This window comes from Pseudomyrmex gracilis, unplaced genomic scaffold (genome assembly GCF_002006095.1).
Source record: "Pseudomyrmex gracilis isolate BER0280 unplaced genomic scaffold, ASM200609v1 scaffold_28, whole genome shotgun sequence".
Lineage (NCBI taxonomy): Eukaryota > Metazoa > Arthropoda > Insecta > Hymenoptera > Formicidae > Pseudomyrmex > Pseudomyrmex gracilis.
Genome location: NW_018020612.1, coordinates 1,115,046 through 1,139,724, shown reverse-complemented (window position 1 = coordinate 1,139,724; position 24,679 = coordinate 1,115,046). Strand labels below are relative to the sequence as shown.

General features: G+C 38.0%; 1 protein-coding gene across 4 annotated transcripts in view; it reads right to left on the bottom strand.

Annotated features, from left to right (window-relative positions):
* Window positions 1-23,320: 23,320 nt before the first annotated feature.
* The window catches only part of LOC109852339 (matrix metalloproteinase-2-like), a 54,750-nt gene continuing 53,391 nt past the window's right edge, over window positions 23,321-24,679 (bottom strand). For all 4 annotated transcript variants that reach the window (XM_020423413.1, XM_020423411.1, XM_020423412.1 and 1 more), the window contains exons 3-4: window positions 24,528-24,629; window positions 23,321-23,494 (exon numbers count right to left, since the gene is read on the bottom strand). In XM_020423413.1, the coding sequence (XP_020279002.1) occupies window positions 23,321-23,494; window positions 24,528-24,629 (276 nt within the window). The remainder of the gene's footprint in view (window positions 23,495-24,527; window positions 24,630-24,679) is intronic.

Genomic DNA, 24,679 nt, shown 5'->3' with positions numbered 1-24,679 from the left:
GGTTATACGTTATTCGGTGAACGTGAATCGGAGTTCTCATCAGTTTCGACTTGCGGGAAGAAATCTCTGACACATGAGTGCCACGAGAATTAATCGCGCACATGTAAAACAGTTGTTTTTATATACGAGATACAAGTTGAGCAAATTGAGAGAAATTTTCGAAGTAAATTCGAATTATAATACACGTACACGTTACAAGTTAAAAACTATTTCGTCTTATCTAGCATTCGACCCTATTATTTTTCTAATACAATTAAATATTTAGATAGCCGTGTACGATTTATACAGTTTATATATTCGTTCAAATAAACACAATTTATAGAAATAAAGAAATTTTTTAAATACCTTATAACAAAAAAAGTTTGATGTTTTAAACATCGAGAAATTCAAGTTTTTAGAAAATAATTATATTATTACGTTCAAATTTTTAGTATAAATTATATTCTACATTTTTTAATGTAAAGAAAACTTTTTTATCATTTTTAGCACGCCGATCATTTCGTATTTGCTGATATGTCGCATCGAGTACATGACAGAGTCTGACCAAACGGACGTGTGCGAGACATGTTTGGGATGAAATCTTCAAAGTCGGAGGAGAACAGTAAATCCCGGAGCATTCCTTATCCTTCATCCTTCGTCCCTTTTGTACGACGACGCCTCGAGAGTACTATTTAACGTGCTTTCGTTCCGTTTCTCGTGTCTCACAAGCGAGTTGTCACCTCGCCGCTACAGCCAGCAAAATAACGATTGCATAACGACGTCAATTCTCGTTGCAGTCTCTCTGCATAGTTAGCGGTATTTAACAATGAACTATCCGTTTGTTTGTTAATTGCTATTAAAGGAGAGGAATGTGCTTCCTGCATGCTTGCGAGAGTGCGAGATATTTGTGTGTGAAACGTGTTACACCACAGAGTTCTGCAGAAAATACTAGTAACATGATGTTAACTGATCAATTTCGTTGCATTTGATTTGTTTTTTCATCGTATTATTTTGTGGTAATTTTAATATCGCATAATATGCTCTCTTTCTATATGTGCGATATAAATATTGCAATTTTTTTTCTATCAGAGAAATAAATAAAATGTTATCAGAGGTTTTGCAATTTCATAAAAGTTGTCACAAACTTCGAAAATAACTATTACATAGTTGGATTTTTACTAAACGATATTTATTAAAAAACCTGCGTTTCTTCACCAAAAATATTTGATGCTAAACTTCACAAAGCTACACTATATGTGTAATGTGTGTATGTAAATAGTAAAATGTGAACTTCAACCAGCGTTTATTAAATTACGAGAACTTCCTTTCCCAAAAACATTAACACAGATTATCGCACAATATCCCACGAACTCGACGAATAAGCCGCAAAATAGAAACCGTCTATTCGCGCGCCATTTCCGAATGGCTCTGACAATTGCTCTAATAAAACAATTAACCGAGCCACGCGAAAACGCAAGAACACGCGTATTGCATTAATGCTCGTACCGGTATTCCACCCGTAAGCGCAAAAAATAGGTAAACAAAATTCGAGAAGACTGACCGGAAAACCAGCGGCTTCTCGAGTTTGTCAGAGTTTCTAAATCTCTTTCACTATAAAATACGTGAAACACGCAAATAACGCGCGCTCGCGCGCAATATAGATGAAATATATGAAAAAGAAAATATATTACATAGATATGAATATTTTAAATATTTGAAAAAACTGCAGCACACACACACACACACACAATGTTATAATTTCAATTAAACTTTAGAAACATTACATACAAGAGTATAAAAGAGTTAAACGGTCTCGAACAACAACTCTGTGAACTTCGTTGCTGATTCTATTTGACGATGAACGTACATAAAAAGAGATCGGATCGTGGTAAAATAGTTTTTCGACGAGAAAAAGAGGGATTGATCGCGGCAGATAACGCGGAGTGTTTTCACAAGCCGCGCCAAGCGCATTTATTCGCGTTCGACCGCACACGCGAAAAAATTATTCGGTCGCGCGCGCTATTTTCGTGTGAAAAAATACCAACGAGCTCCCGTTAAAAATACTGATGATGTTGACAGCGCGTAATTAACCATGTGCAGTTTCCTGGTCGATATCGCAAACAAAAGAAAAAACAAAAATGTAGAACGGAACATTGCAACTTAAAAAATCTAACGTAAAGTAAAAAATGAAAAGACACGAGTTTTTTCCTAATGAGAACGGCAAAAAAGTGTGCTTTAAAAGATTTAAAAATCATGAAAAAAATAATGAGACATCGGATAAAGTAATCGTGATAAAAAGTAACACTGCGCGATAAATCATAAAAAAAAAAAAATACAATTTATCATGTAACAAAAATAACTGCGTTAAAAAAACAGCGAGACTACTTTCTTATTTATAATGTAATATATATATATCGAAAATACGAGAAACATAATTTCGCTTAATGGAACGATTACAAGAGCCTTGAAATGATTAAAAACAACGTAATTTACTTGCTCGCAACGACTTTGCCCGCATCACACTCACGTTACCTGCGTATTTCTCTCCCGGAGCAATCGATTTCTAATTTGTTTGCGCTATCAGATAGCTATTAAAATTCTCTCATTTGCAACTGATTTTAATAATGGCATTAATGACAACGTTCTGCTTCGGTGTGGTGGCACAATCGGAAAAAGGGAGAATCAATGCAATGGCAAGTAAATCCGGTGAGAAATGAAGCAACCCGATAGAGAAATACGTGAGCAAAACGACAGCAAACTGTAGTAATCAAATAAAAAACAAATGACAGTCTGTCAATACGGCACCGATAATTCTCAAGTCACTTATTTGTTCTCGAGAACGAGTTGAAAATCGAATATTTTCTGTTTTCGATTTGAAATAAATTGTTCTTTTCAGAGAGTTTTAATTATATAATCGTCTTACACGTTTTATCAAAGACCAACAAATTAAAATATCCACGACTGCGAGGAAGTGCGAGAGAATATACGCGTTTTATACAACACGTCAGAAAATGCGAAATTATTCGTCCCGTCGATCGATATCAATAAGAGCGCTTTGTGGATACTTCAAGTGCTTCGTTCACCGACAGAAAATTGCGACTAGGTCTAGAAGCCGCACACTTTTTGAGATCGAAACGAGGGTTTTTCACAATAAAGCGAGAAAAAAATGTCAGTGTCGTGAAAGAGATCGTCGTAACAGACATCGGAGTTCTTTTGGCCAAGCGCCAAAACAGCGCAATGATACGTCCGAGAGATGACAGACGAGATACAAATGTGAATTTTTAAAAGAATATCGCATAGCAGTAAAAATCTTTCAAATTAACTCTCTCCATTCTTGTCACTCTTATGTTTCAATATTTTTTCTTATTATCTGGCTGAACTCTGTTGTAAGCAAACTCGAAATACTTCTCTACACGCGCATACCATAATTAAAAAAAAGTGATATAATTATATATCGTATTTATAAAAATATATCAATATGTAAATGTCACGTAGATTTAATGTTCTTGAAATTAATTACAAGCGCACATAATACGTATACGTCAAATCTCCATTCTATGCGAATCGTAACAACTTCACTGATATGTTCTAAGATAATACACTGCTTTCTAAGTCTGCTCCTTGCACTTGCTGCACTTGAAATGGTAAATAGCTGGTAACAAAATACGAAACTTCCTCCCTTCTCCCTTCCATTTCTCTATCTCTCTCTCTCTCTCTTGACATAGTAAATGATCCTCGCGCGCGCGCTCTCGATATCATCTCCCGTTGCCTGTCTGCTTTGTAGAATTACCAGAACCTCTCTCGTCAGCGATATCCGAGAGCAAATACGAGTTTTAATGGAATTTCTACTTGCGAAGCTGATTTCCGCACTTGGCAATTCGCGATAAAAATTCCCACACTTCACTCGCTCACCGTCGTCGTCGTCGCAGTCAAAACTTGTCCCACGGATGTAACATATTGCAAATTGTATTGTTAGTTACCGATCCAAATGTAGCGTTTAAAAAAATTTGTTTAATTATCGTGATTGTTATCAAACAGACGGAATATTGACACAAATTCCAAGCAAGGTTTTCAACGTATTCAAATTTTGTGAAATTTCAATTTTTGCTTTTGAAAGACAACAATTTTTAAATTTGAATCTTCCCCTTTTGCTGCCGCGCGGAAATTTGTTACGCAAGCTCCGTTAATTCACGCATCGATCGTAATTACTCCTCACTCGAGCGGGATATTGCGGAGGCGTATTTGGCGGAGATAACCGCTATCTCCGCAAATACGCCCGCGCGCGCAAACAGCCGCCGCGACGTTTGCATGGCTGAAAGCTGCCGACAGGCATTTGCATTATTAAAGATGCCCTATTTCATTATTATTAAGCGCGCTGGCCGCACAATTAACAGACAAGTTTCTTTGTGTCGTAATAAATATAGATATTGAGACAAAACCGTAATAAAGAGCGACATGTGTGCGAAGTAACTCCGACAAGCGCGCGACAAAGAAAAGAAGAAATAAAAAACAAAAAAACCAGAAAAATACACTGTGCACCGACAGATTTTTTTCTTTTTATCATTAAAATTCAAAGCTCCAAGATTAATTCGTCTTTCGTGTTTAGCGAAATATGTCACCTCCCGAGCAGGACTACTGCCGTATATTGGGATTTATGCGTTCGTGATATAGGACAATATACATTGCGCGACAGAAAGCACAAGTAGCCGACAAACGAACAAAGCGAAATGCGGCGATTGTACATCCGTGTCGTTAACGGCGCTCTAATTGCGTTAGTATGTGCCGAACGTCGGCTTCTCTCGGCTACTTTTAAATCGCAAATATAATCGAATCCACCGGAATTAAAAAGAAAATTCGTGAGTAAAGAGTGAATATTTAACTTGCCGAGAAAAACGTTGGAAAAGTTCTATAAATTTACAATTTGCAGAAACAACTGTACACATGTTGTAAAAATTCAAGAAAAAAATGACAAAACCGTCCCAAATGCAAAATATTCTGGTTGGAAAATTTGTTCCGTTAAATTTTTTTGTTGGAAAATTCGTTCCGTTAAATTTTTGCACAAACTTAAGCACTTTGTAATATTTGAGATTTTAGATGATTAATGTGATTTTGTCAGCAATCGCGCGAGGTAAACCTTTTACTGGATGTGAAGTAAACGACACGAGTAATTTTTTTTTATGAGAAACTTCTTTAGCAAGATGTGCACGAAGCACGTGCGCGCGCAACTTTGAAGAGATCGCGAAGGGCTTCTTGAGGAAGAAAACGTGCTTCTCTTTCGGTCGTCTCTCGCGATAAAGGAACCAGAACGTATCATAATAGTGACCGCGGTTTCGCGATCTTCGCGCGCAGTAAAAAGGAGATATTATATCTTTCGCGCGCGCATAGTTTGCTGGGTTTACAACGTAGCGTCATTGTGTTTGCGCACATCCATATATACCGTCGTAAAACTCGTCGCGAATGAGATCACCGAAAAAAAACCTTTCGTTTGTTCTTTTCTATGTTCTAGCTGTAATTTGATGCATTTAAACAACAGAATGTACGTGAAATTGCATTAATTTAAATACTTATAACTTGTATTTACAGCAAAATAGAAATTTCTAATATTTCACAATAAATTATATCGCGCTCGTTGAAACGTTGCGTTTCCGCAACTGTCACGGCAATCCCGGCAGCGTTTCCTCCGAAAAGGGAAATGGTATTTCTGTGTGAGCGCTCCATTTACAAGGAGAGAGCCACTTTGTCACGCGATTGCAGTCGCGTAGGAAAACAAGGCGGAAAATTCGTATGATAAGGAACGACGGTCGTCGACGCGAAAAACGGAAATGTAACTGCGGCGATAATGGACGCTGCCTTCGTGGAAATGGCCTTGCTAACGCTTTGACACGTAACGCAAATACGAACGACGTCCTTAGAACGTATGACATTTATTGTTTGACGTAATGACAATTTTATTTCTTGTGGCGCACGCTATTTATATGTGTGTGTACTCGTCGTTGTGTTTGTATGTGTGTGTGTGTTTTTTTACACAATTATTACATACATACATAAAAATACACGCGAGTGTTTCTCTGTTGATGATCGCGCTGTCGCGAGAAAAAAATAATGCTATTGAGACAAGATTGAATAATCGTTTATTTCTTCTTTCTCGATAACCTTGCAAATCCTTCGAGAGAAATTGCTGGAAGACCTCGAGATCGAAATTTTTCTTCCGAGATCGTCGATGCGATTCTTTAGTTCTTCGTTTCTTTCTTTTCTTTTTTTTTCTTTTTTGTCAAAGAATAGTCCTGGGAGTCCAAAATGAGAACGACGACGAATCATCGCCGAGTGGGCCATTGACTTCCACAAAGAGATTCGAAGAAAAAAAGAAAGAGAATCAAGGAAATATGTCTCGTGAAACATTTCCGGAACTATCGGGGACGCTTCTCCTCGTCTCCCACGAGAGTACTCGATCCTCGATCGCGCGGAGACTCGTGATTGCTTGAGCTTAGAATCGATCTAACTTAGATTCGATATAAACTCTTGATCGTAACATATATACTGATTTGTTGCGCTATGCAAGAGCGCGGAAAATTCTCTTCAATTTCAGTGTTTTACATTTGATATTAAAAAACAAACAGAAATCTAAAAAAATACAAAAATCCTCTTAGCGACCTTTAACCTTTGCTATATTTTTTAAGTGGATTATTTAACTTTAAAGAACGGAAACATATTCTTAGAAAATTTCGTATGAAAACATGTTTCACAGTCTCCGCATGCGGATTTCTGGATTTTTTTCACAAACCTATTTTAGAATATTATTTCTGACATTCAGTATATATCCGGATTTTTTTGTTTTAGTATTTTTATGAGAGCATTTGTCGGCCTCGTGTTCGGATATAGTCAACGTGATCGAGTTTAAACGAGAGTGGCCGTGAAACATGAACCCGATCGGCGCTGACGTGCAGAACACAGCGGTGGTGTCATGTGCAACCAGACGTTGCAATAAACGTAATAATTCACGGTCGTTGAAAAGAGAAAAGAAATGAGAATTGCCGCGTACGTGAGAGACGTGTGTCTCGCGATTTTGTCTCCCCTCTTCTGCGTCGTGTTTCGAGAAATCTCGCGCCAACGTTCGCGGGATTATTCTCATTAGAATAGATATCTTATCGCCTCAGAAACGACGCCTCTCGCCAATGCCGCATTGTAAATCTCTCAAACTGAATTTACAGCCGGTATTACGTTAGCTCCAGCAAGCAGCGCGCGCTAATATTGTAATAAGCGATCTTGCGATATACGCGACTCTTCCTCTCTCCTGCTTGAACAAGTTAAGATTAAATCTCTTCGCAATCTCTCTCGACGAAAAAGTTCGAAGAAAACATTCCCAAATGTTTTCAATCAGATTTTTGAGATTGAGTCAAATTAATTTTAACATTCAATTAATTAATAATTTTGTTGTTAGAAATTTTCCGCGCTTTCTCTTTTATATCTTTGAAACAGAATTTTCTTGCCGCGTTATACATTATACAGGCTTTTCGAAATCAACATAATAATATGTAATAATCTAATAAATAACTCAATTTAATACATACATATTGCATTACAATGCATGCTAATTAACTGAATCAACAGCTACGCTACGTATTTAAAATGATATATTTATTTATACAAAAAACAAAAACAAGTAAAACACGTACCGTTTACTTGTTTAATCGTTGAAAAAATTCCCCGCGTCGACTCGTTTTCGGAAGAAACCGGTTCACTGAACTTACGGAAGGACTTACTCTCGAAACGAGACGAATTGCGCGTCTTGGCGCTGGAAAATCTCGAGTTTTCTCGGCAAACGATCGCCATCTCCGGAATCGTCTCGGTATCTCTTGCCCTTCCTGCGTCCTCGGGGGAGAATGTAGTGAACGCAATGTACACGATGTGAAACGCGCCGAGATACTGAGCCAAAACCGGAACGAGGTCTGGTTACTCCGGATCGCTCCGCCACCAAGATGGGAGGGAAAGAGTAGGGAGAAACATCGTACGCATGCGTCGCGATTACATCGCGGAATTAGATGAATAGTTCGCGGGATCTGCGAGATATCTCCGTTTCCGCCCCCCCAAGGATGCTGCGAAATTACTCGACTTTTCCTGGCTTTTTTTCTAGAAAGATGAAAAAACTTTTTTTCTTTAATTCTAAAAAATGTAATTACAATGACTTTCAGTTCGCTAATTCTGTCTTCGGTGTCTATATTATAACCGCAAATATGTAATAGATAAATATAATTCATTTGTGTACGAGAGAACTTCATTAAAAGTTTAATAAAAACTGAAGTACTTGCGTGATGCGAGATAAATATTTTTCGGATGTTTTCCACTAAAGCTATTTACACTAAAACATGTAGCGTACTACTTGGAATTTCAGATATCGGATATCATGCATTGATGATGACTGAAAAAGTCAAGAATATCAACGATAAAAAAAAAAAAAAAAAAAAAAGGCGGTAAAAGTAACTACTTCACTTTTTTGCAGTTAAATCGCGATTCTGTAATCGAGAGATCGCGCTTTCAACGAACTGCATCCTCGCGAAGAATTTCGCAGCTTCCCTCATCCCTTTCCGCGCGACTCTTCCTCCCTTCTCCGATTATCTCAGGAAGCCAATTCGCTCCCACGGCGGAGACGAAGGAATAAAATGAACTTTCGTATAATTGCATCCGTCGCGTCGCAGAAATCTTCTAATGCGATTTACAACTCGTCTCCGTCCAGCCGAAGGCAGCAATATTTCGTTTATTATGGAGTCCCTCTATAATAAAACGCACAAAATTATACGTATCTATGAATCAACATTTGCCGATAATTTACCAATACTAGTATATATTTTCTCTATTAAAACAATTTTTATCAAATTCTATATTGTTACGAATGAGAGAAAAAATAAATGTTTATCATTTTATTTTAAATATTATGTACGATATAATGTACAAAAAAATGTGTGTTTTAATTTAATTAAACTCTAAAAGTAAAATAGTAGATTACATATATCTATTGTTTTCACGTACGTGTGCATGTTTTATATTATGTAGAGAAAAACTTTTCCTTTTCCACAGATATAAACTAGAAGATTAATATAAAAGGTGAGATTTTCTGTTGCAACGTTTTTTTTAAAGGGAGACTCAGAACTTTTCCACGAGAAATAAATTGAAATCACACAGTTCTAGCTTGTGTAACAGCAGTTTCCTGCGTTCCGCAGTATGCACCAGGTCGAGGCCGAACAAGGCGCGTTTTTTTTCGGCACAAAAGGCCCCGAAGGTGGGGCGGCCGACCAAACAAGAGGGCCCATTGTTTCACGCGCCCGCTAGCTCGAGACACCCGGTGTATGCACACTCGAAAGAACGAGGGGGCGTTGTTCCGACTATCGACGATAATTGTGCTATATCGAAAGGGAGAACACGGGGCGTCGACCATGTGCGCAATTAAAAGTCAGCACGACAACACCACCGTGCAACAGCGCGCCTACCTTGACTATACCATTCGTCATCCTTTTCCCTTCACCTGCGCACCCTTAGCCAGCGCGCTGGAGGCTGACGTCTTGTTAATGGATCAGCGCGAAATTTCTCACCAATCGCGTGCGAACTTAATTGAAATGTTTTTTTTTTTTTGCGAAAGAATATAAATCCATTTTTGGCACTCGAAATAATTTTTGTAAGTCTCCCGCGAATACATATATCCCGATTTTTCTTAAACATAATCTGTGAGACACAAAATTTTAAATAAATGCCGGAAAATATGATTGCAATAGACTCGCATAGCCGCGGTTGATAAACACTGAGCGCGCGCGCGTATCCTCAAACAAGGCGTCTCGGGCCGACGTCGTACATGCATATTCGCTGCATCTGGTCTCATTTACAGCGGCATCGCATTGTGATTACACACCATACAGGTGTAGTTAATGGGCGACAACACGCGGAGAAACTTGCCAGGTTCCGAAATTACTGTGCGCGCGCGTCTGTTTCCTTTCAGTCGATACATCACGCAGATGCGCGTAATCAAAAACTATCGTCGATATCAACGTGAAGCGTTTACTAGAATCGAGATCTCGGTGAAGTTTCTTTTTTGAGAAAAAAACGATATTTAAGCTGAAAGGGTTTTTATACGAAATTGAGCCACGCGATCGATTTAATTATCACGATCAAGCAGCAATTATCGTATCTCGCCGCGTTAATTACGTGACGATAGATCAAAGCTTGAAGCTCGATTCCCGACATCAGCATTCCCGAGAGAGCTTTAACTTTGCTCTGGTGTAGATGACTTAGATGCGATATCAGACAGTTTACTTCAAACGAAAGACAGCCATTGTTCGATATCTCGCTGCAACATAAATGTACAAAGAAGTTCGTTCTCTAACAAAAAAGAAGTTCGTTTTCTAATCTTCTATTTTTCTTTTCACTCTTTCTTTAGAATAAAAGTTTTTTTTTAACGTGTATATATACCTATAAGACCTAAATTATATTTTGGTCGATCAAGGTTTTATCGTTCTTCAAAGATTGACCTCAAATTTATTTTTAATACATATAGGTATTTGTGTGTACTTTCTCTCTCTCTCTCTCTCTCTCTCTCTTTCTTCCTATTTCTGAAATATCGTCCAACAATTCTGAGAGAAAGAGAAATAACATATTCGTTCGGATAATACCTGCCAGCTAAAAACTGTCAAACTTTCGATATTTTCTCTAAAACGGATTCTCAGAATTACTTCATTTAATTATTTCGTCAAACGCAAATCTAATTAACATATTGCCCGTATCGTGCATTTTTTATTTTTACAATCAACAATACCCACATTTCTGTGCGGATTTTCACAACCAGTTGGTCTAGTACGTGACCAAAAAAAATAGAATTTTCTTCAAAAACTATTTCAAATGCAAAAAAGCGTTTCCTGAACGCGTAGTCGCGTTCTATTGCGCGCGTGTATTTTACGATGCAACCTCGGTGCTACGCGCAATTCAACATGCGGATGTTGTCTCCGATACCGCGTTACGAAGGACAGCGGGCGTCAATGTGTGATACCGCGATAAATAAATCCAAAAAGAAGATGATAAAACGGTATCGTCATTGAACCGTTTCTAGTTTGTGCTGTCCGGAAGACACCGCTGCACGAGCACTTAACGATAGTTACAAATCACCGGAAATTATCATATTAACTAATCATGAAAACATAAAAATATAAGACAAAAAAATATGTAAAACAAAATTCTGCGTAATTATTTGGCTAATATCTGTGATCTTAAATAACTTTAAGGGAGAGAAGTGCATCTATTTATATAATTGTTTATTATTTATATTTTCCGAGTCGTTTGTTTTTGCTAATAAACTTTATAGACAGAAAAGATTTTATTACGCATCGCATCGGCTGAGAACCACTGCGGGCTCTTTGTGCGTAGCGCTGACAAACCGCCCGCGCCGCTCCGGTTCTCGTCTGTCGCGTTGCGAGCTCAGCTGATACGAAACACATGTGGCAAAACACGTTGCGTCTCTCATACGCCCCCTTCGTCGTCTTTTTCTGCGACAATAATTCTTTGCGCGAGGTGCGCTCTCTCTTTCTCACGCGTCGCTGTTATTAACCCCTTCGCGCATCGTTGCACCGACACTATCAAGTCTCTCGCAACAACTGGTAATAGCCGTGCAACTCTTTAACAACGATAACGAATCAAGGAAACTTAATGAACTCAACTCGCGGCGAAAATTTCATCGCAAAATTATGTACTCGCGATAAATATTTTGTTTTCGAAAATTCGACGTGATTAAAATCATGAATAAAAAAGATTTGAATTAAAGCAAAGAGTTCCAAAACTGGAACTGGATATACTTGGACAACGACTTCGCAGCACATGAAAAGTAAAACTCATTTATATTTAATGCGTGTAACTTATAAATCATTGATGCGATATTCTTCTTGGTGAAAATTCAATCTCGCATTTCTGCCGAGTAGAATTAAATTCTCTCCGCTGATGCAATGCTCTGGATTAATAATGTATGCGGCCGCGAATATAATATTCTATCTTGTATATTTTATACATCGTACCGCAGCGCGATTGTGCCATTGAGAGCTTGGATTAATCATCGACAAGATACGGAGCGAAGATTTCATTTTCGCGCGTAACTACATCGCGTGTTCTCTCATATATACGTATATATATATATATATATACACACGCACACATTGTTCTATATAAACCACCGTCTGTTCTGACATTTTAATGCGGATAACGAATAATTCCAATAATAAATTCATCGCTTTTAATACTTCATTTCGCTTTTACGAGAGAGATATCTCACGCTCGAATCGATATCACTTTTCCACGCCTTTCGTCGAGATGTGCTTTGCATCGAGATTATCGACGAAATTCCAATAGCGCGCCTGCCGCATTACTTTCTTTGCCATGAGATATTTTTGTTTCTGATTCTTTCAACAACACACACGAGAAAAAAGAAAAGACTCGATTCTATCCTTCGTTCGTTGGTTCGTAATGCATTCCGCGGTACTTGCAAATTGTACAATCTTGTAAAATACACTCGCTGCGTTACCGCGAGAATGAAACCTCTCTTTCAATTCTTCTCGCGCGCGGTTTTTTTCCTACCAGAAAAAGCGTGTGTAAATAATCACAATCGATTCTATCCATCTTGATTGTTGCCGCATTTATCTCGACGCTGATCGGACGTTTCTCGGATGTGTTTCACGATTCGTGTCGTACAAATCAAAAGGCACGGTACTGCCTCGCGCCGTTCGAGCGCGACTTCGTTGCGCGTGTCTTTAAAAACGTAACTAAAATAAAGTCACGTGACTGTACTTTAGTCACGTGTCTATAAAAACGTGACTAAAATAAAGTCAGGTGACAGAGAAAAGAGAAAAAACAATACGTGATTTTACTTTAGTCACGTTTTTAATGACGCGTGACTAAAATACAGTTTTTGACTTTTATGCGTTATTTCTGATATCTCTCTAATGTGTATTTTATGGTTTGTAAGACGTATATACTAGCTGTCATCATGGTGACAGGTTGTGTTCACTGACAACACGTTAAATAAAAATAACAATAGCGTGCGCGTAGCGCGCGTCTATGTTGCGCTAGTATGGTTAAAAATGTAGTGATGGTCGTCGCTTAGATAGCAATTGCTAGTTAATGAGGTAGGACCAGAGGCTTGACCATCACTTTACAAGAGTAACAAAGTGACTCACTTGAGTCGAAGGTCGAAAGCTTTATATTGACATTGTTACAATAAATTATTTTAAATACACACATCGTTATCCGTGTCTGCTCCAAACAGCCACTAACCATACATTTGTAATTTTTTAATCAAGATTCGTAACAATAAAACGCCTGTCGAGAATCAGGGTCGATTTGTCTCTCGATGTTTATTGTTGCCGCTTTTCCGCTGATTGGGTTTTCGACTGTTTGCGTCGAAACTTTGACATTTCGGGATAACGCGGCTATCATTGTTTGTTACTGTTACTCGCAAATAAGATAATTTTAAACAAACGTGTGAAAATATGTGTCGCAATATCGATGGCGCACGCCTGTTGTGTTTAAGTACTTAAAAAAAACAAATATACGTATAAAGTCGTTACCGGAATTAAAAGAAAAAAGGAAGAGTGATAAGGACGAAATAATTTTGTTAAACAATACCGAGCAACAAACCTAATGACGATCGAAGAAATGAAACTTGCGTTGAACACAAACGGTCATACGAACGCGAACATACGTCAACAAGATTTTATACAGATTCGCAGAAAGAGTGTTTCCACTTTCTGCCATTCCGTGCGATGATCTACGTGACAGAATTAATAAATCATCTTCCGCAAAGAAGCGAACGTAGACAACTTAGTGCGTCGCGCACGGAAAATATAGAGAGCGACAGAAAAGAAAAAAGAAATTTATTGCATCCCGCTGTCGTCTGCTGCCGCGAAACTGAAACGTGTGCACGCATTTCCATCTGACGGTTGGTCCCAGCTGACACTATTTTCTTTCTAATAAAAAAAGTGACATAATCGAGAGAAGAATCGTCTCAGAGAAAAATGCTATTGCTAAGTGGTATTTTTAAATAAAAAAGAAGAAAAGAAAGCGCTAACGACAGTATATTTACTTTTTACATACGTCTGTATGTGTGTAAATGCTTGAAGATGTTATAGTGAAAAAACCTCTATTATTTCTCTTGAAATCTTGATCTTGCAGAAATCGTAACAAATATCGAGGAATGAGAGAGGTACAAATGAAGATTAAGCCGAGAAATGGATTTAGAATAAACTTCTCTTGACTCTCGCAAGGCAAATTTGATCACACGCTGGAGCGAACCAACGTTTCCGTTTTTCCCGATCATCTAAAACAGACGAGTCGCACGTTTGCATTCTGCATCTTTGGCCCTCAGGGAATTTGTAATAATCGCGTTAAGCCGGCTCGGCTTAATTGAATCGTTCGTTCGACGAAACGCGAGGAAGAAATCAGTGTGCGAGCCAGAGTGTCAGCTAGAACGAGAGCCGAACGACAGAGATCAAAAGCAGGCACAAAACAGAGAGGAAGATAATGAGAGAAAGAGGGAGGAAGAGAGAGAGAAGGGATCGTGTCAAGGGTCGAAGTTTGCGCAACGCAAACCGGCCTCACGCGGATAACGCAAACAAGCCGGAAGACAATAGGACACCATGACAGGCTGTCGACGACGAGCCCTTTGTTCGGGATCGCCGTGGATGTCGCGGACAATGGCGGCCAATCACGTGTCGCGCGCGATCGAGAGATGTAATTCATCCACGCGAGAGTGAGAGAGAGAGAGAGAGAGAGAGACTCCACTTCTCGCGACAGGACTTCCCGTCGGGAAGACGATGAGAGCGCGAGGCTTAATTGCCAGAAACAATAGATATTATTGTGGCCGACCTCCTCGCTCCCAAAGGAACGTAAGTCCTTTTTTAGGGACCCTCTCGAGACCCACATTGCTCTTTACAGCCGCTCCAAACGGCCGTTACATAATGGTCTAATTAATTATCCTGCCGCGTGATGGAAGACCGCGCGGGAACTTGAACGAGTTTCTGAAACAGCCGTCAAAGAGTACTCGAGATATTCTTTTCACATTGGAGAGCGCAATAAGATGTACGATCGTGGTTAGTATTGGTAATAATTAGGTTTTCTCAGAGTTTTACGCAAACAATATATAGACCGTGATAATAGGAACGGTGATGTATCAAACGTAATCGTTTAGAATGAACAAAATTAAGTAATGAACAACATATGTATCAAAGTATTATTGTTATATAATTATATATGTAGCATTTTTTCTATTTCTCTTTTGTTCTTACTTATACGTCTTCGAAAAAAAACGACATGACTCGCCTAAAATCATAAAAGTATGTAACAAACTGTTCGCGATATAGAATTATGGCAATGAAATGATCAGATCTCGTCACGTTGTAACACTTCGATTTTTACACACAGATCTCGTTTCCGTGGGAGCTGTGATTTCGTGCTCGTGCCTCGTTTTCTAACAAATTTAACGAGACACGTAACGGCTGCCATCTCTTCACGTATTTCTCACATCTCACCGAAGCTTCCACCGACGACCCCATTGTCCACGGGAAATCGACTCTTGGTCCCGCTATACACTTTTACCACAAAGTATCTCACTTTCACATCCTTGCATTTAACTTCCATTTCAAACATTTCCAATCAAAAATTATCTCGCGCAGTTGAATTCGAGAAAGAAAGAGAAAGAGAAGAAAGTTATTTTAAAAAAACATAAAATTAAGATTATTTGCAATTAAAAATATGATGAACTATTTTTATTATAATTAACAATTTAACTCGGGAATAAATTATAATACTAATTTAATAAATTATAGTAATATCGAGTTGTCCGAAAAAAAGTAGCATTTTTTAAATGAAATTTAAAGGCTTATCGTATCGACTCACTATTTTCCATGAAAATTTATTAATGTCTATCTACGTCAAGATGATTAAGCGACAGCTTTCGGAACTGAAAGGATAAACGCGCGATTAACGAGGAGACCGACCAACCGGCTCGAAACTCTCGGATTGCTGGAATCCAAGTTATTGGGTCTCGTGGCTGTGATTGCGGCTGTTTCGGCCATGCCATAATCTATTTTCCGGCATGTACGGTCACCAATGACGATTATCCGGTCATCATGACGCAATTGCGGAAAATAAATTGAACCTCTGAATCCGTCTGATAACCCGAACTCTTTCGATCAAACAAGATATGTTAAATTCAATTTCCATCCTTTCTTTTATCACCATCTCAAAAAAATTAAGCAAGAACAAAAAAAGTCGAAATTTTTACCGATGAATAATCGTTGGATTTGTATATCTGGTTAAACGGCGAGTATATAGAAATGTACGGATTCATCATCCGAGGCGCGTGCGTAAGCGAAAGTCGAGAAACTTTATGTTCAGGCGAGTAAAATGCGATTGTCTGTCGCGAAGTCGGGTCAATTAGCGCACTTACTCGACACTCGACCTTTATTTTCCGCGAGTTTTTAATTACCACGTAGCAGAACTTCCTTCACAAACGCGCTCTTGCCCGCGGATACACACGAAAATGAGAGAGAGTTTAAAATAGCGCGATAGAACTCCTTAAAGTCCTTACGTTCCTTTTATTTACTTAATAGGATCCTGCTCCTAATTGGCGCCTAATCCCAACTTCGATGAAAAAAAAACAATGGTTCCAAAAGCAGCGAGAGAAACTGGCGTTAAAAAGCTTCGAAGTATAAAAAGATGAAACTTATAAAAACAACAGAGAAAGTATGAATGAATTATAGAAATATTCAAAAAGAAACTACTTAAAATTTCATTATTCGCTCAATGACATTGTTTGGCGTTATGACACCTGCCGAACGGCGATTTTCGCTCTATTTTTCTTCTATCGGAGAAGAAAGCGCAGTAATTTTAATATTTTTTGAGGTCTCGTAAAAAATGCATGCGTCGAAATAATTCAAGCGGCCCGTAAAAAAATCCAACCGTTAGAATAATTCACAGAGGGCTCCGGTGTATTGCCTTCGGCGTTCCCGTGAATTTTCGCGTCGTAAATAATTCGAATGCCATGAATAATGTTCATGAATTTTTCCATACAAGCGAACATGTGGGAGTAATATTCATACACCCAGGATTCGCATAATCTGGGCCACGCGTAATACGTAAGCACATGTACACATACAATATTGGACAAGCGCGGAAATTTTTGTTGATCAGGAAACGAGGAAAAATGTTTCGTGACAAGAGAGAGAAGAAAACGCAATCTAAACTCATCAATTTAAAGTAAAACCAAGTTTGCGTAATGCTATTATTTTCTAGATGAAAGTACGAATCGTGCAACTGACCTTTAAAGCAGATATGTACTCAAAGCGTATATTTGTCTTTCGCGAATATTGTCATTAAAGTGTATTAAAAAAAAAAAAACAGGTGTTCTTAATGGGAAGAAAAAGAATCTACAAAAACACGATTTCTTCCAAAAACTTTTCCTTTGAAAATATTTTTGTAGTTTTGAAATTAAACCGAAGAGGTGCTTCAGTCGTGAAGTTATGTTGAGAAAAGTTGCGAGAAGACATCCCCCACGTTATAAACCTCAAAGAGTGATAAGGTACTAAATCAAGCAGTTTCAATTTTTTAGATTTATGACACATGTGTGACCTTCCAGCCAACGCGGAGAAAAAACGTCACGTCGGACGAGAATAACGCGGATATTGGACGTATTATGAGACGCAAGTGAATGAGTCTAACGAAAAGATTTATGTAGCGATTACCTGCCTCTTTTTCACGAAACAAATTGGATCGCAGTTAGTTGGACGACCGCCAACCGGACGGTGTCGTGAGAAACGGAACTCGCAAAAAGCGGGGAAAAAATGTGAAAAGCAAAAACAGCAACATTTTTGAAGTGGTATTATCAATATTTGATCCAACGGTGTTTCACAGAAGAGAAACATGCAGCGCCGCACTTGAATAACGCAACTGTGTGTATTATTCAAATATGTATGACGTGACAGGTAATGTGTTAAAAATTCTATAAAATTGCAAATTTTTACTTCGCAAGCTGACAGACGTCTTGTGTGAATTTTGATCGCAAGACGCGCAACTTGCAGAAGTAAACGAATATGTTCTTAAGAGTTTGCCGCGTATTTTTCTACTATCAACTGACGCACACCGCTATACAGAGGTCACCGTCTCAATCTCGAGCATGCTTTCGTAAAACATATCTCGTGTATGTATTTCCGATTCAATTTGCACTCACGGCTTTCTTTTTCCCCTGTCTCTGTCTCTCGAAGTGGCGCTACGCTGGAAAACGCTATATAACTCGACAGTGCTCCAGTTCTTGGCCAGCAAATGCCGCGTCTGTGTAAAACGCGCGCGAAAATGTGTCGCTCCCACGCTGCGGACAGAACGGGCAGCCGTTTCAGCGTAATGCATGTAATATTTCAAGCGCGAGGAAATGATACAGAGCTTTTTTGTCACAAAAAAGTTTAGTTAATACAACAATTTTGTCGCGGAGCGCTTTAATTGTCTCCGATAAAAAGTGAGATAAAATATCTTGACGCGATGTAACAAAGATTTTCCACTCAAAGAACTGAACAAGAGATTGTAATAGAAATGTTCTAATAAAAAAAACGTTTTTTCACCAAGTTTTTACTCAAAGAAAGAGAAAGAGAAAAAGACAGAAAATTTCATGAGTTTGCAAAACGTTACGTTAAATATTCTGTTAACGCAAAATTGCGCGTTGCAAAAAAATACGTCCGAAAATTGTCTGAAAAGCGGTCCGAGATTTTGATTAACTGTTTCGCTTTATCTCATCAGCTTTCCGTACAATCGACTTGAAAATTTATGACAATCGATGTCGAGAGAGTCTAAATCAAGACGCATGAAAAGAAACAGAGAGAAGACGAAATAACCGAGCTAATTTCTTTCTTTTCGACCTTTTCACAAAAAACCGACTTTCTATCATACCGAAGATATGCGATACTGCGCATATATCGATGCTAATTTGGTCGCGCCACTATTTCAAGTGATTTTTCTTTCAAAAATTCACGAACGAATTTGCGACCAAATGAACTCGCTACTTTGTAACCCAGTAAGAGAGAAAAGATTTATTTATAAACTTTGAAGCGTTTTCACAGCGCTGCAACACATGACGTCGCTGTAATTATCTCGACGCTCGCTATATACGAAAGACGGAAATCGAAATAACCCGCTTTTCAGAGGAGAACTAAAAGCGTATTTAAATTTGTAACGCGCGCACGCGGCACGGTTATATTAGCTCTCGTAACATATACTTACGCTCGCGTCCCACATATTAGTAATATAAATATGCGATTTCTATATATTCCTATTACCTTTTTGCATATTTCGCAAAAACCAAATTAATTTTATATTTTGCAAAGCAAAACGCTAATTTTTTGCAGGATAAAATTACTACAATAATTTTCACAAATAATATAAACGATATGTTTTCATCAGTTACCTGCACGCGCCTCTCACAACGGAAAGTAAAATGAACGGTGTCGCGTTGAGATCTTTTTGTTGAGAGAAACGTTATCTCAAACGATTTGATATACGCGGGGAAAATGCGTCTATTCAACGCCTTCGCGAGAGACGATTTCCCTCGCTATGTTCGCAAAGATAAACACACAATGAAAAGGCTTCTAACTTCCAGTCTTGAGGATTTAGCCTTACCTCTTCACAACTCGACCGATTGTTCAGGCTTATCATACGAGACAATGAATTCCGATATCCTTTCGCACGAGCAATCGTAAAAAGTTTCAGTTGTGTCGCGTATAAACAGTAACAGCTCCTTGAGCCAAAATACTGCGCTACTCGCAATCTATTCCCGAAGTACATACAAAATCTCGTAACGATATCCTGAGATCAAACTTATCTACGAGATACGCAAATATCGCTAGTAGTTATCGAAAATAAATAAAATAGTACGATAACAAAAGATTTTAAGATTCAAAGTCGTAATATGTTTGAAATCATGTTCGAGATATAAGTAAAACGTATTCTATATTAAATTTTTATTTTGCGTTGTAATAAATTTAAAAACAAATTACGACAAGCTGCCTCGAGTTGAAAATTCTTTCTAAATCGAATTCATTCGCGAAGATTTCATCTAAATGACATTGAAAGTAAAGAAAGAAAAAAACAGAATTTCAGACTCACGAAACCTAAGAGTTCGGGAACGTCGAGACGACTAATTGCAAGTTGTCCGCTCCAAAACCGCGGGGAAAATTAGCGAAAGTAGGGTCTCTCGCTAATTTCTCATCCCACCCTTGCTATTAAATCTCGCGGCTCTCTCTCGTTTCTATTCCAATTTCATCCGCATTTAAAGTCGCATCGTACTTAACGTCGCAAATTAACGAGAAATATATAATTTTACTTTATATAATATTTTTAATATTGAAGAATATAAACGATGTAATACGATATGTAGGATGTATAGTACGATATAAATCTTTAAAAACCAAAAACAAAATCTTGTCATGAAAAAATATGCTAATAAAAAAATTTTTTTTAATGCAGAATGTAGTAATTTCATTTAAACACAATTCTTTCTTCCAAAACCTGACATACACAAATCTCGTTCGCGATCAATATATATTTTTATACGACAATTTTAAGCATCTCTCACGGTAAAAAGCTCGTATTTTTCTTTGACGTAACGCGCACGCTAGAGGAACAAATAGAGTCCAGCTGGAAAGACAAACGAACCCGTTCGCGTGTGAAAATCCGCCAAATTTGTTCCAATCGGTACAGCACACAAAAGGACTGCATATCGTCATCCCTTTCACAAAATTCACGGAATTTGTAGTAGAGCGATAACCGGATGACAAAGTTAATCACACAACCTAACCAATTTTGTGTCGGCAATGCACTTTGATTTGAATTGTTCTGACAGACGCCACACGGATTTTTTTTTCGGCGTGCGTGAAAATTATGACAGCTTTCCCTCTGTACTAGCAAAGGCTCAGTTTGTTACGCTCAGTTCGACAGCTAATTAACGAGTCCAATGAAGGATTCGCTAATTAACGTGCGAAAATATTGGACGAGCATGCACAACGGTTGCGTAATTGCAAATCGCAAGATGCATTTTGTGCACAACAAACAACTAAATAATAACAGTGACAATAGATTACAAGAGAGTTGTCAAAAAGATCAAGAATGTATAAAACTCATTTTATCTACATATTTGCACACGGAAGGAAATTCCATAAATTTCCAATAAGAAAAAAAAACGAATAGTGACCGACAAAAAGAACAAAAAAATACGCAAAACTAAAAATAATATTTATAAAAATAAAAATAAAGTAAAATAATTATTTCTGAAAAAAATATTTTTGCACTTATATAGTGCCATATAATGTCAAGAAAAAGATAAATGCGAGTTATTTAATAATAGATTTTTATATTAACACAACTTAAAAAGAATTAACCGCATTTATCAAGAGAAACGGTAGTGCCTCGCAACGCGAAGTGGCACTCGAACTGCGCGAGCACACTGTGCCTCTTATACGCGAAAATCAGGCATTTCAACGGAGGAGAGATTTTTAATCAGCCATTTTTTAATAACGACTGAACCGATCGACTTCTTTTTTGTCTCGTTCAATTCACGTTAAAAAAATTAAAAAAATAAAAAAAAACAGTATTCTTGCGTTTTTGTTGTTTGTTTCTGATTTTTCGAGATATACGACGATAAAGTTTTGAAGTGAAAAATTTACGATTCAGAAACGTAGTCATCGTGCGATCAAATTGTGTGCATGTTCGTATGCCTGCTGCCAGATGGCATATATATACGCGCCAAGTTTTTTTGCATTAAATATGTTTTGAAAAAAGTGTTTCTTTTGTTACATCTCTATGTTACATCTCCAAAGTACATAGTTATGTACTTAGGATTAGTTATTAATAATCACACGGAAAAAAAGTTAAAGCGTAGTCTTACTTTTGTAAATCAGATTTTATAGAGAAAGAACTTTTTGTATTTTGTAAAAACATTTTAGAGAAAAAAGTTTTTGTAGTAAAAAATAATGTTTTGTAGTATATAATGTTGGAGGTTTTATAGAAAGAGAGAATTGTTTGTAGTATTAAATCAATTTTTAATTTATTAATTTAAATACAATATGTGTACTTGGCGCCTGTTCTTATCTTTTTTTGAAAAGTTAATTATTACTTTAATTGCTAGAGGGTGCCACATGATGCGATAGAATAGCGTCGATATTGCAGCTGTTCTTTATATCTACACGAATAAACCACTTTAAAAGCTACCTATGATACCGACATGATTCATTAGCAGAGACCTGTTTTATCTGTGACGTATATTATATAGTTCATAACTATATAAGTATATTTTTGTAATTTTAACAAAATATCATCAGACAATTGGAGCGATGTTTACCAAAAATAAATATAAATCATCATAAATACAACAAGATAATTTAGTTTGTGCATACATCCGTGTATAAACTTTCAAAAAAGATCAAAACATTTATATTTATTGTGTTTATATATAAAAAAATTTATAATAAAAACAATATTTTGAAAAGAAAGGCTATTGTAGCTTGTAAATCTGAAAAGTTACAAGTTCTTATAAAAAGATGTCTCGCGCGTGTCAACACGAGCGTGTAAATACCGCCTCTGCAAGGCGGTATATGATACTTTCCTATATAATTTTCTCGGGAAAAACGATGGCGTGCGATGGTCTCATCGTTCTGCAATTCGCGACGAGAGTCGGCGAAGGTTCGCCAGAGTTGGCCGAGGACCAACAATGTCAATGGCATTTCCGAGCCGGGTTAGTGCGCTAATGCGGGGCGAGGCCCCCAACACGAGGAAGCCCGCAATTAAGGAGCCAGACATCCTGTAGGAGCAGCGACTGCTAACCAACAGGTACCTATACAGATGAATTATCGTCGCGTCGAGCGAAACACCCGGGGGATATTATTATCGTTACTCGCGCCGCGATAATTCTGTCCGCGAGTTTTCTGTCCGCGAAAAACGCGTCGTTGCATCTCGACGGTGCGTGACTTGCAAAACTCGCCTCTCTCACGAGAGACGCGTCCTCGTCGTCAAAATTATATACGAATTCTTGAGCAATAAAACTTACGAGGCAAATACGCGGAAAATTGCGCATCGACGACACATCGAGAGACAAACGATGATGTTGCAAAAATAAATAAGGTAACTTGCAAAAATAAATCTCTTGCTCGTATTGTTTGTGCGCAATTGTTTTTCGAATTCGGGAAACAGCGAGATAAAAATTTCGATTTACAAAGATCTCTGAATTCCATGCGTAAATGCCAATTTATTTACATCGCAATGTTAGCGACTTCAAAGTGTACACTTACCTCCAGGTGAGGTTCAGATATGGCCATTGCTGTCCGTGGATGGTAAAACGTTTGTGCCTCGTTCTGGCGTATCTGGGATCCGGCCGATCCGGTAATCCGCATCTCTTTGCCTTCATCAGCTTTCTCGTCGCCTCGTCGATCTCACCTGTCACGGGAATACCGCCAAATCTCTGTCGACAACATAAAGACGTACGATTTATTATAGAGTAACATAATCACACAAGACTCGTAAGAAATAAGAGACATATCCCTTGATAAACACAATACAGTGTTCGGAGAGAGAGAGAGAGAGAGAGAGAGAGAGAGAGAGAAGTATTTATATAAATTTAAAATCTTCCGACATATCACACACGAGACATTTTTGTTCTGTCGTGTTGAAACAAATACAAAATACGCAAAAACGCTTCTTTTAGTTATGTCCTTTTTCATCTTGGCGAACACGGATAAGAGAGCGCTTTCGAGCATTTCAACGAGAAACGCGTCCGGAATCTGACAAACGCGATTATCGATAAAACCATCGAGAGAAACGTATTCCACGGACGGAACCCGAGTTCCGGACCCCCGAGATTAGAATGTCCGAGGCATTCCAATGCGTTCCATTTCGCATTTGGATTTGATCCCTCTCGATCGGAGCAATCCTCAACCTTTCCTCGCCGAACGCCGACGGCGATTAAGAATGCAGTCGTTTGCGAGAAAAAAAGGGGCAGGGAATACACCCCGATGAAGATTTACATGAGAATCGAGAAGAACGGAATGTATATGGCAATGTTCGACGAAACCCCTTGGGACATTTGCTCCATTTTCTCCATTTCCTTCGACACGATTTCCATCGATTCGCTCGCGGCAGCTTTTCAACGAGATCCGTTGATCGCTCGCGCTTTTTGTGAATATGAATATATACTTTTATAAAATAGAAAGTTTCTTTTGCTACTCTCTTTCTCTCTCTCTCTGTGAGTACATTAAAGCAAGGAGAAACATGATTTTTGTGTATTATAAAATAATAATATAAAAGAATAATAAATTAATATCAGAATTATATATATATATATATATATATATATATATATATAAAAATAACGAGTATACAATTGCTTTTTAACGAACCAAGCTCGTAAAAGTGAGAGACAAACGTTTCGATTTTCAAGTTCCGTGTGTGAAGCTGTAAAATAAAATCTATCTTGGTTTTGTGCTGCGTTTACTTACCTGCAGAGTTTTTATGGCATCCCTTAGCTGATCTTCCGTGCGAAGATTTCCCGTTTCGAAGTCGGTCTGAGGCAAGTAGCCGAACTTCATGAGATAATTTTGCTGCAATGAAAATACGAAAAAACTGGTTAGTAAAACAAATGGTGCAACAA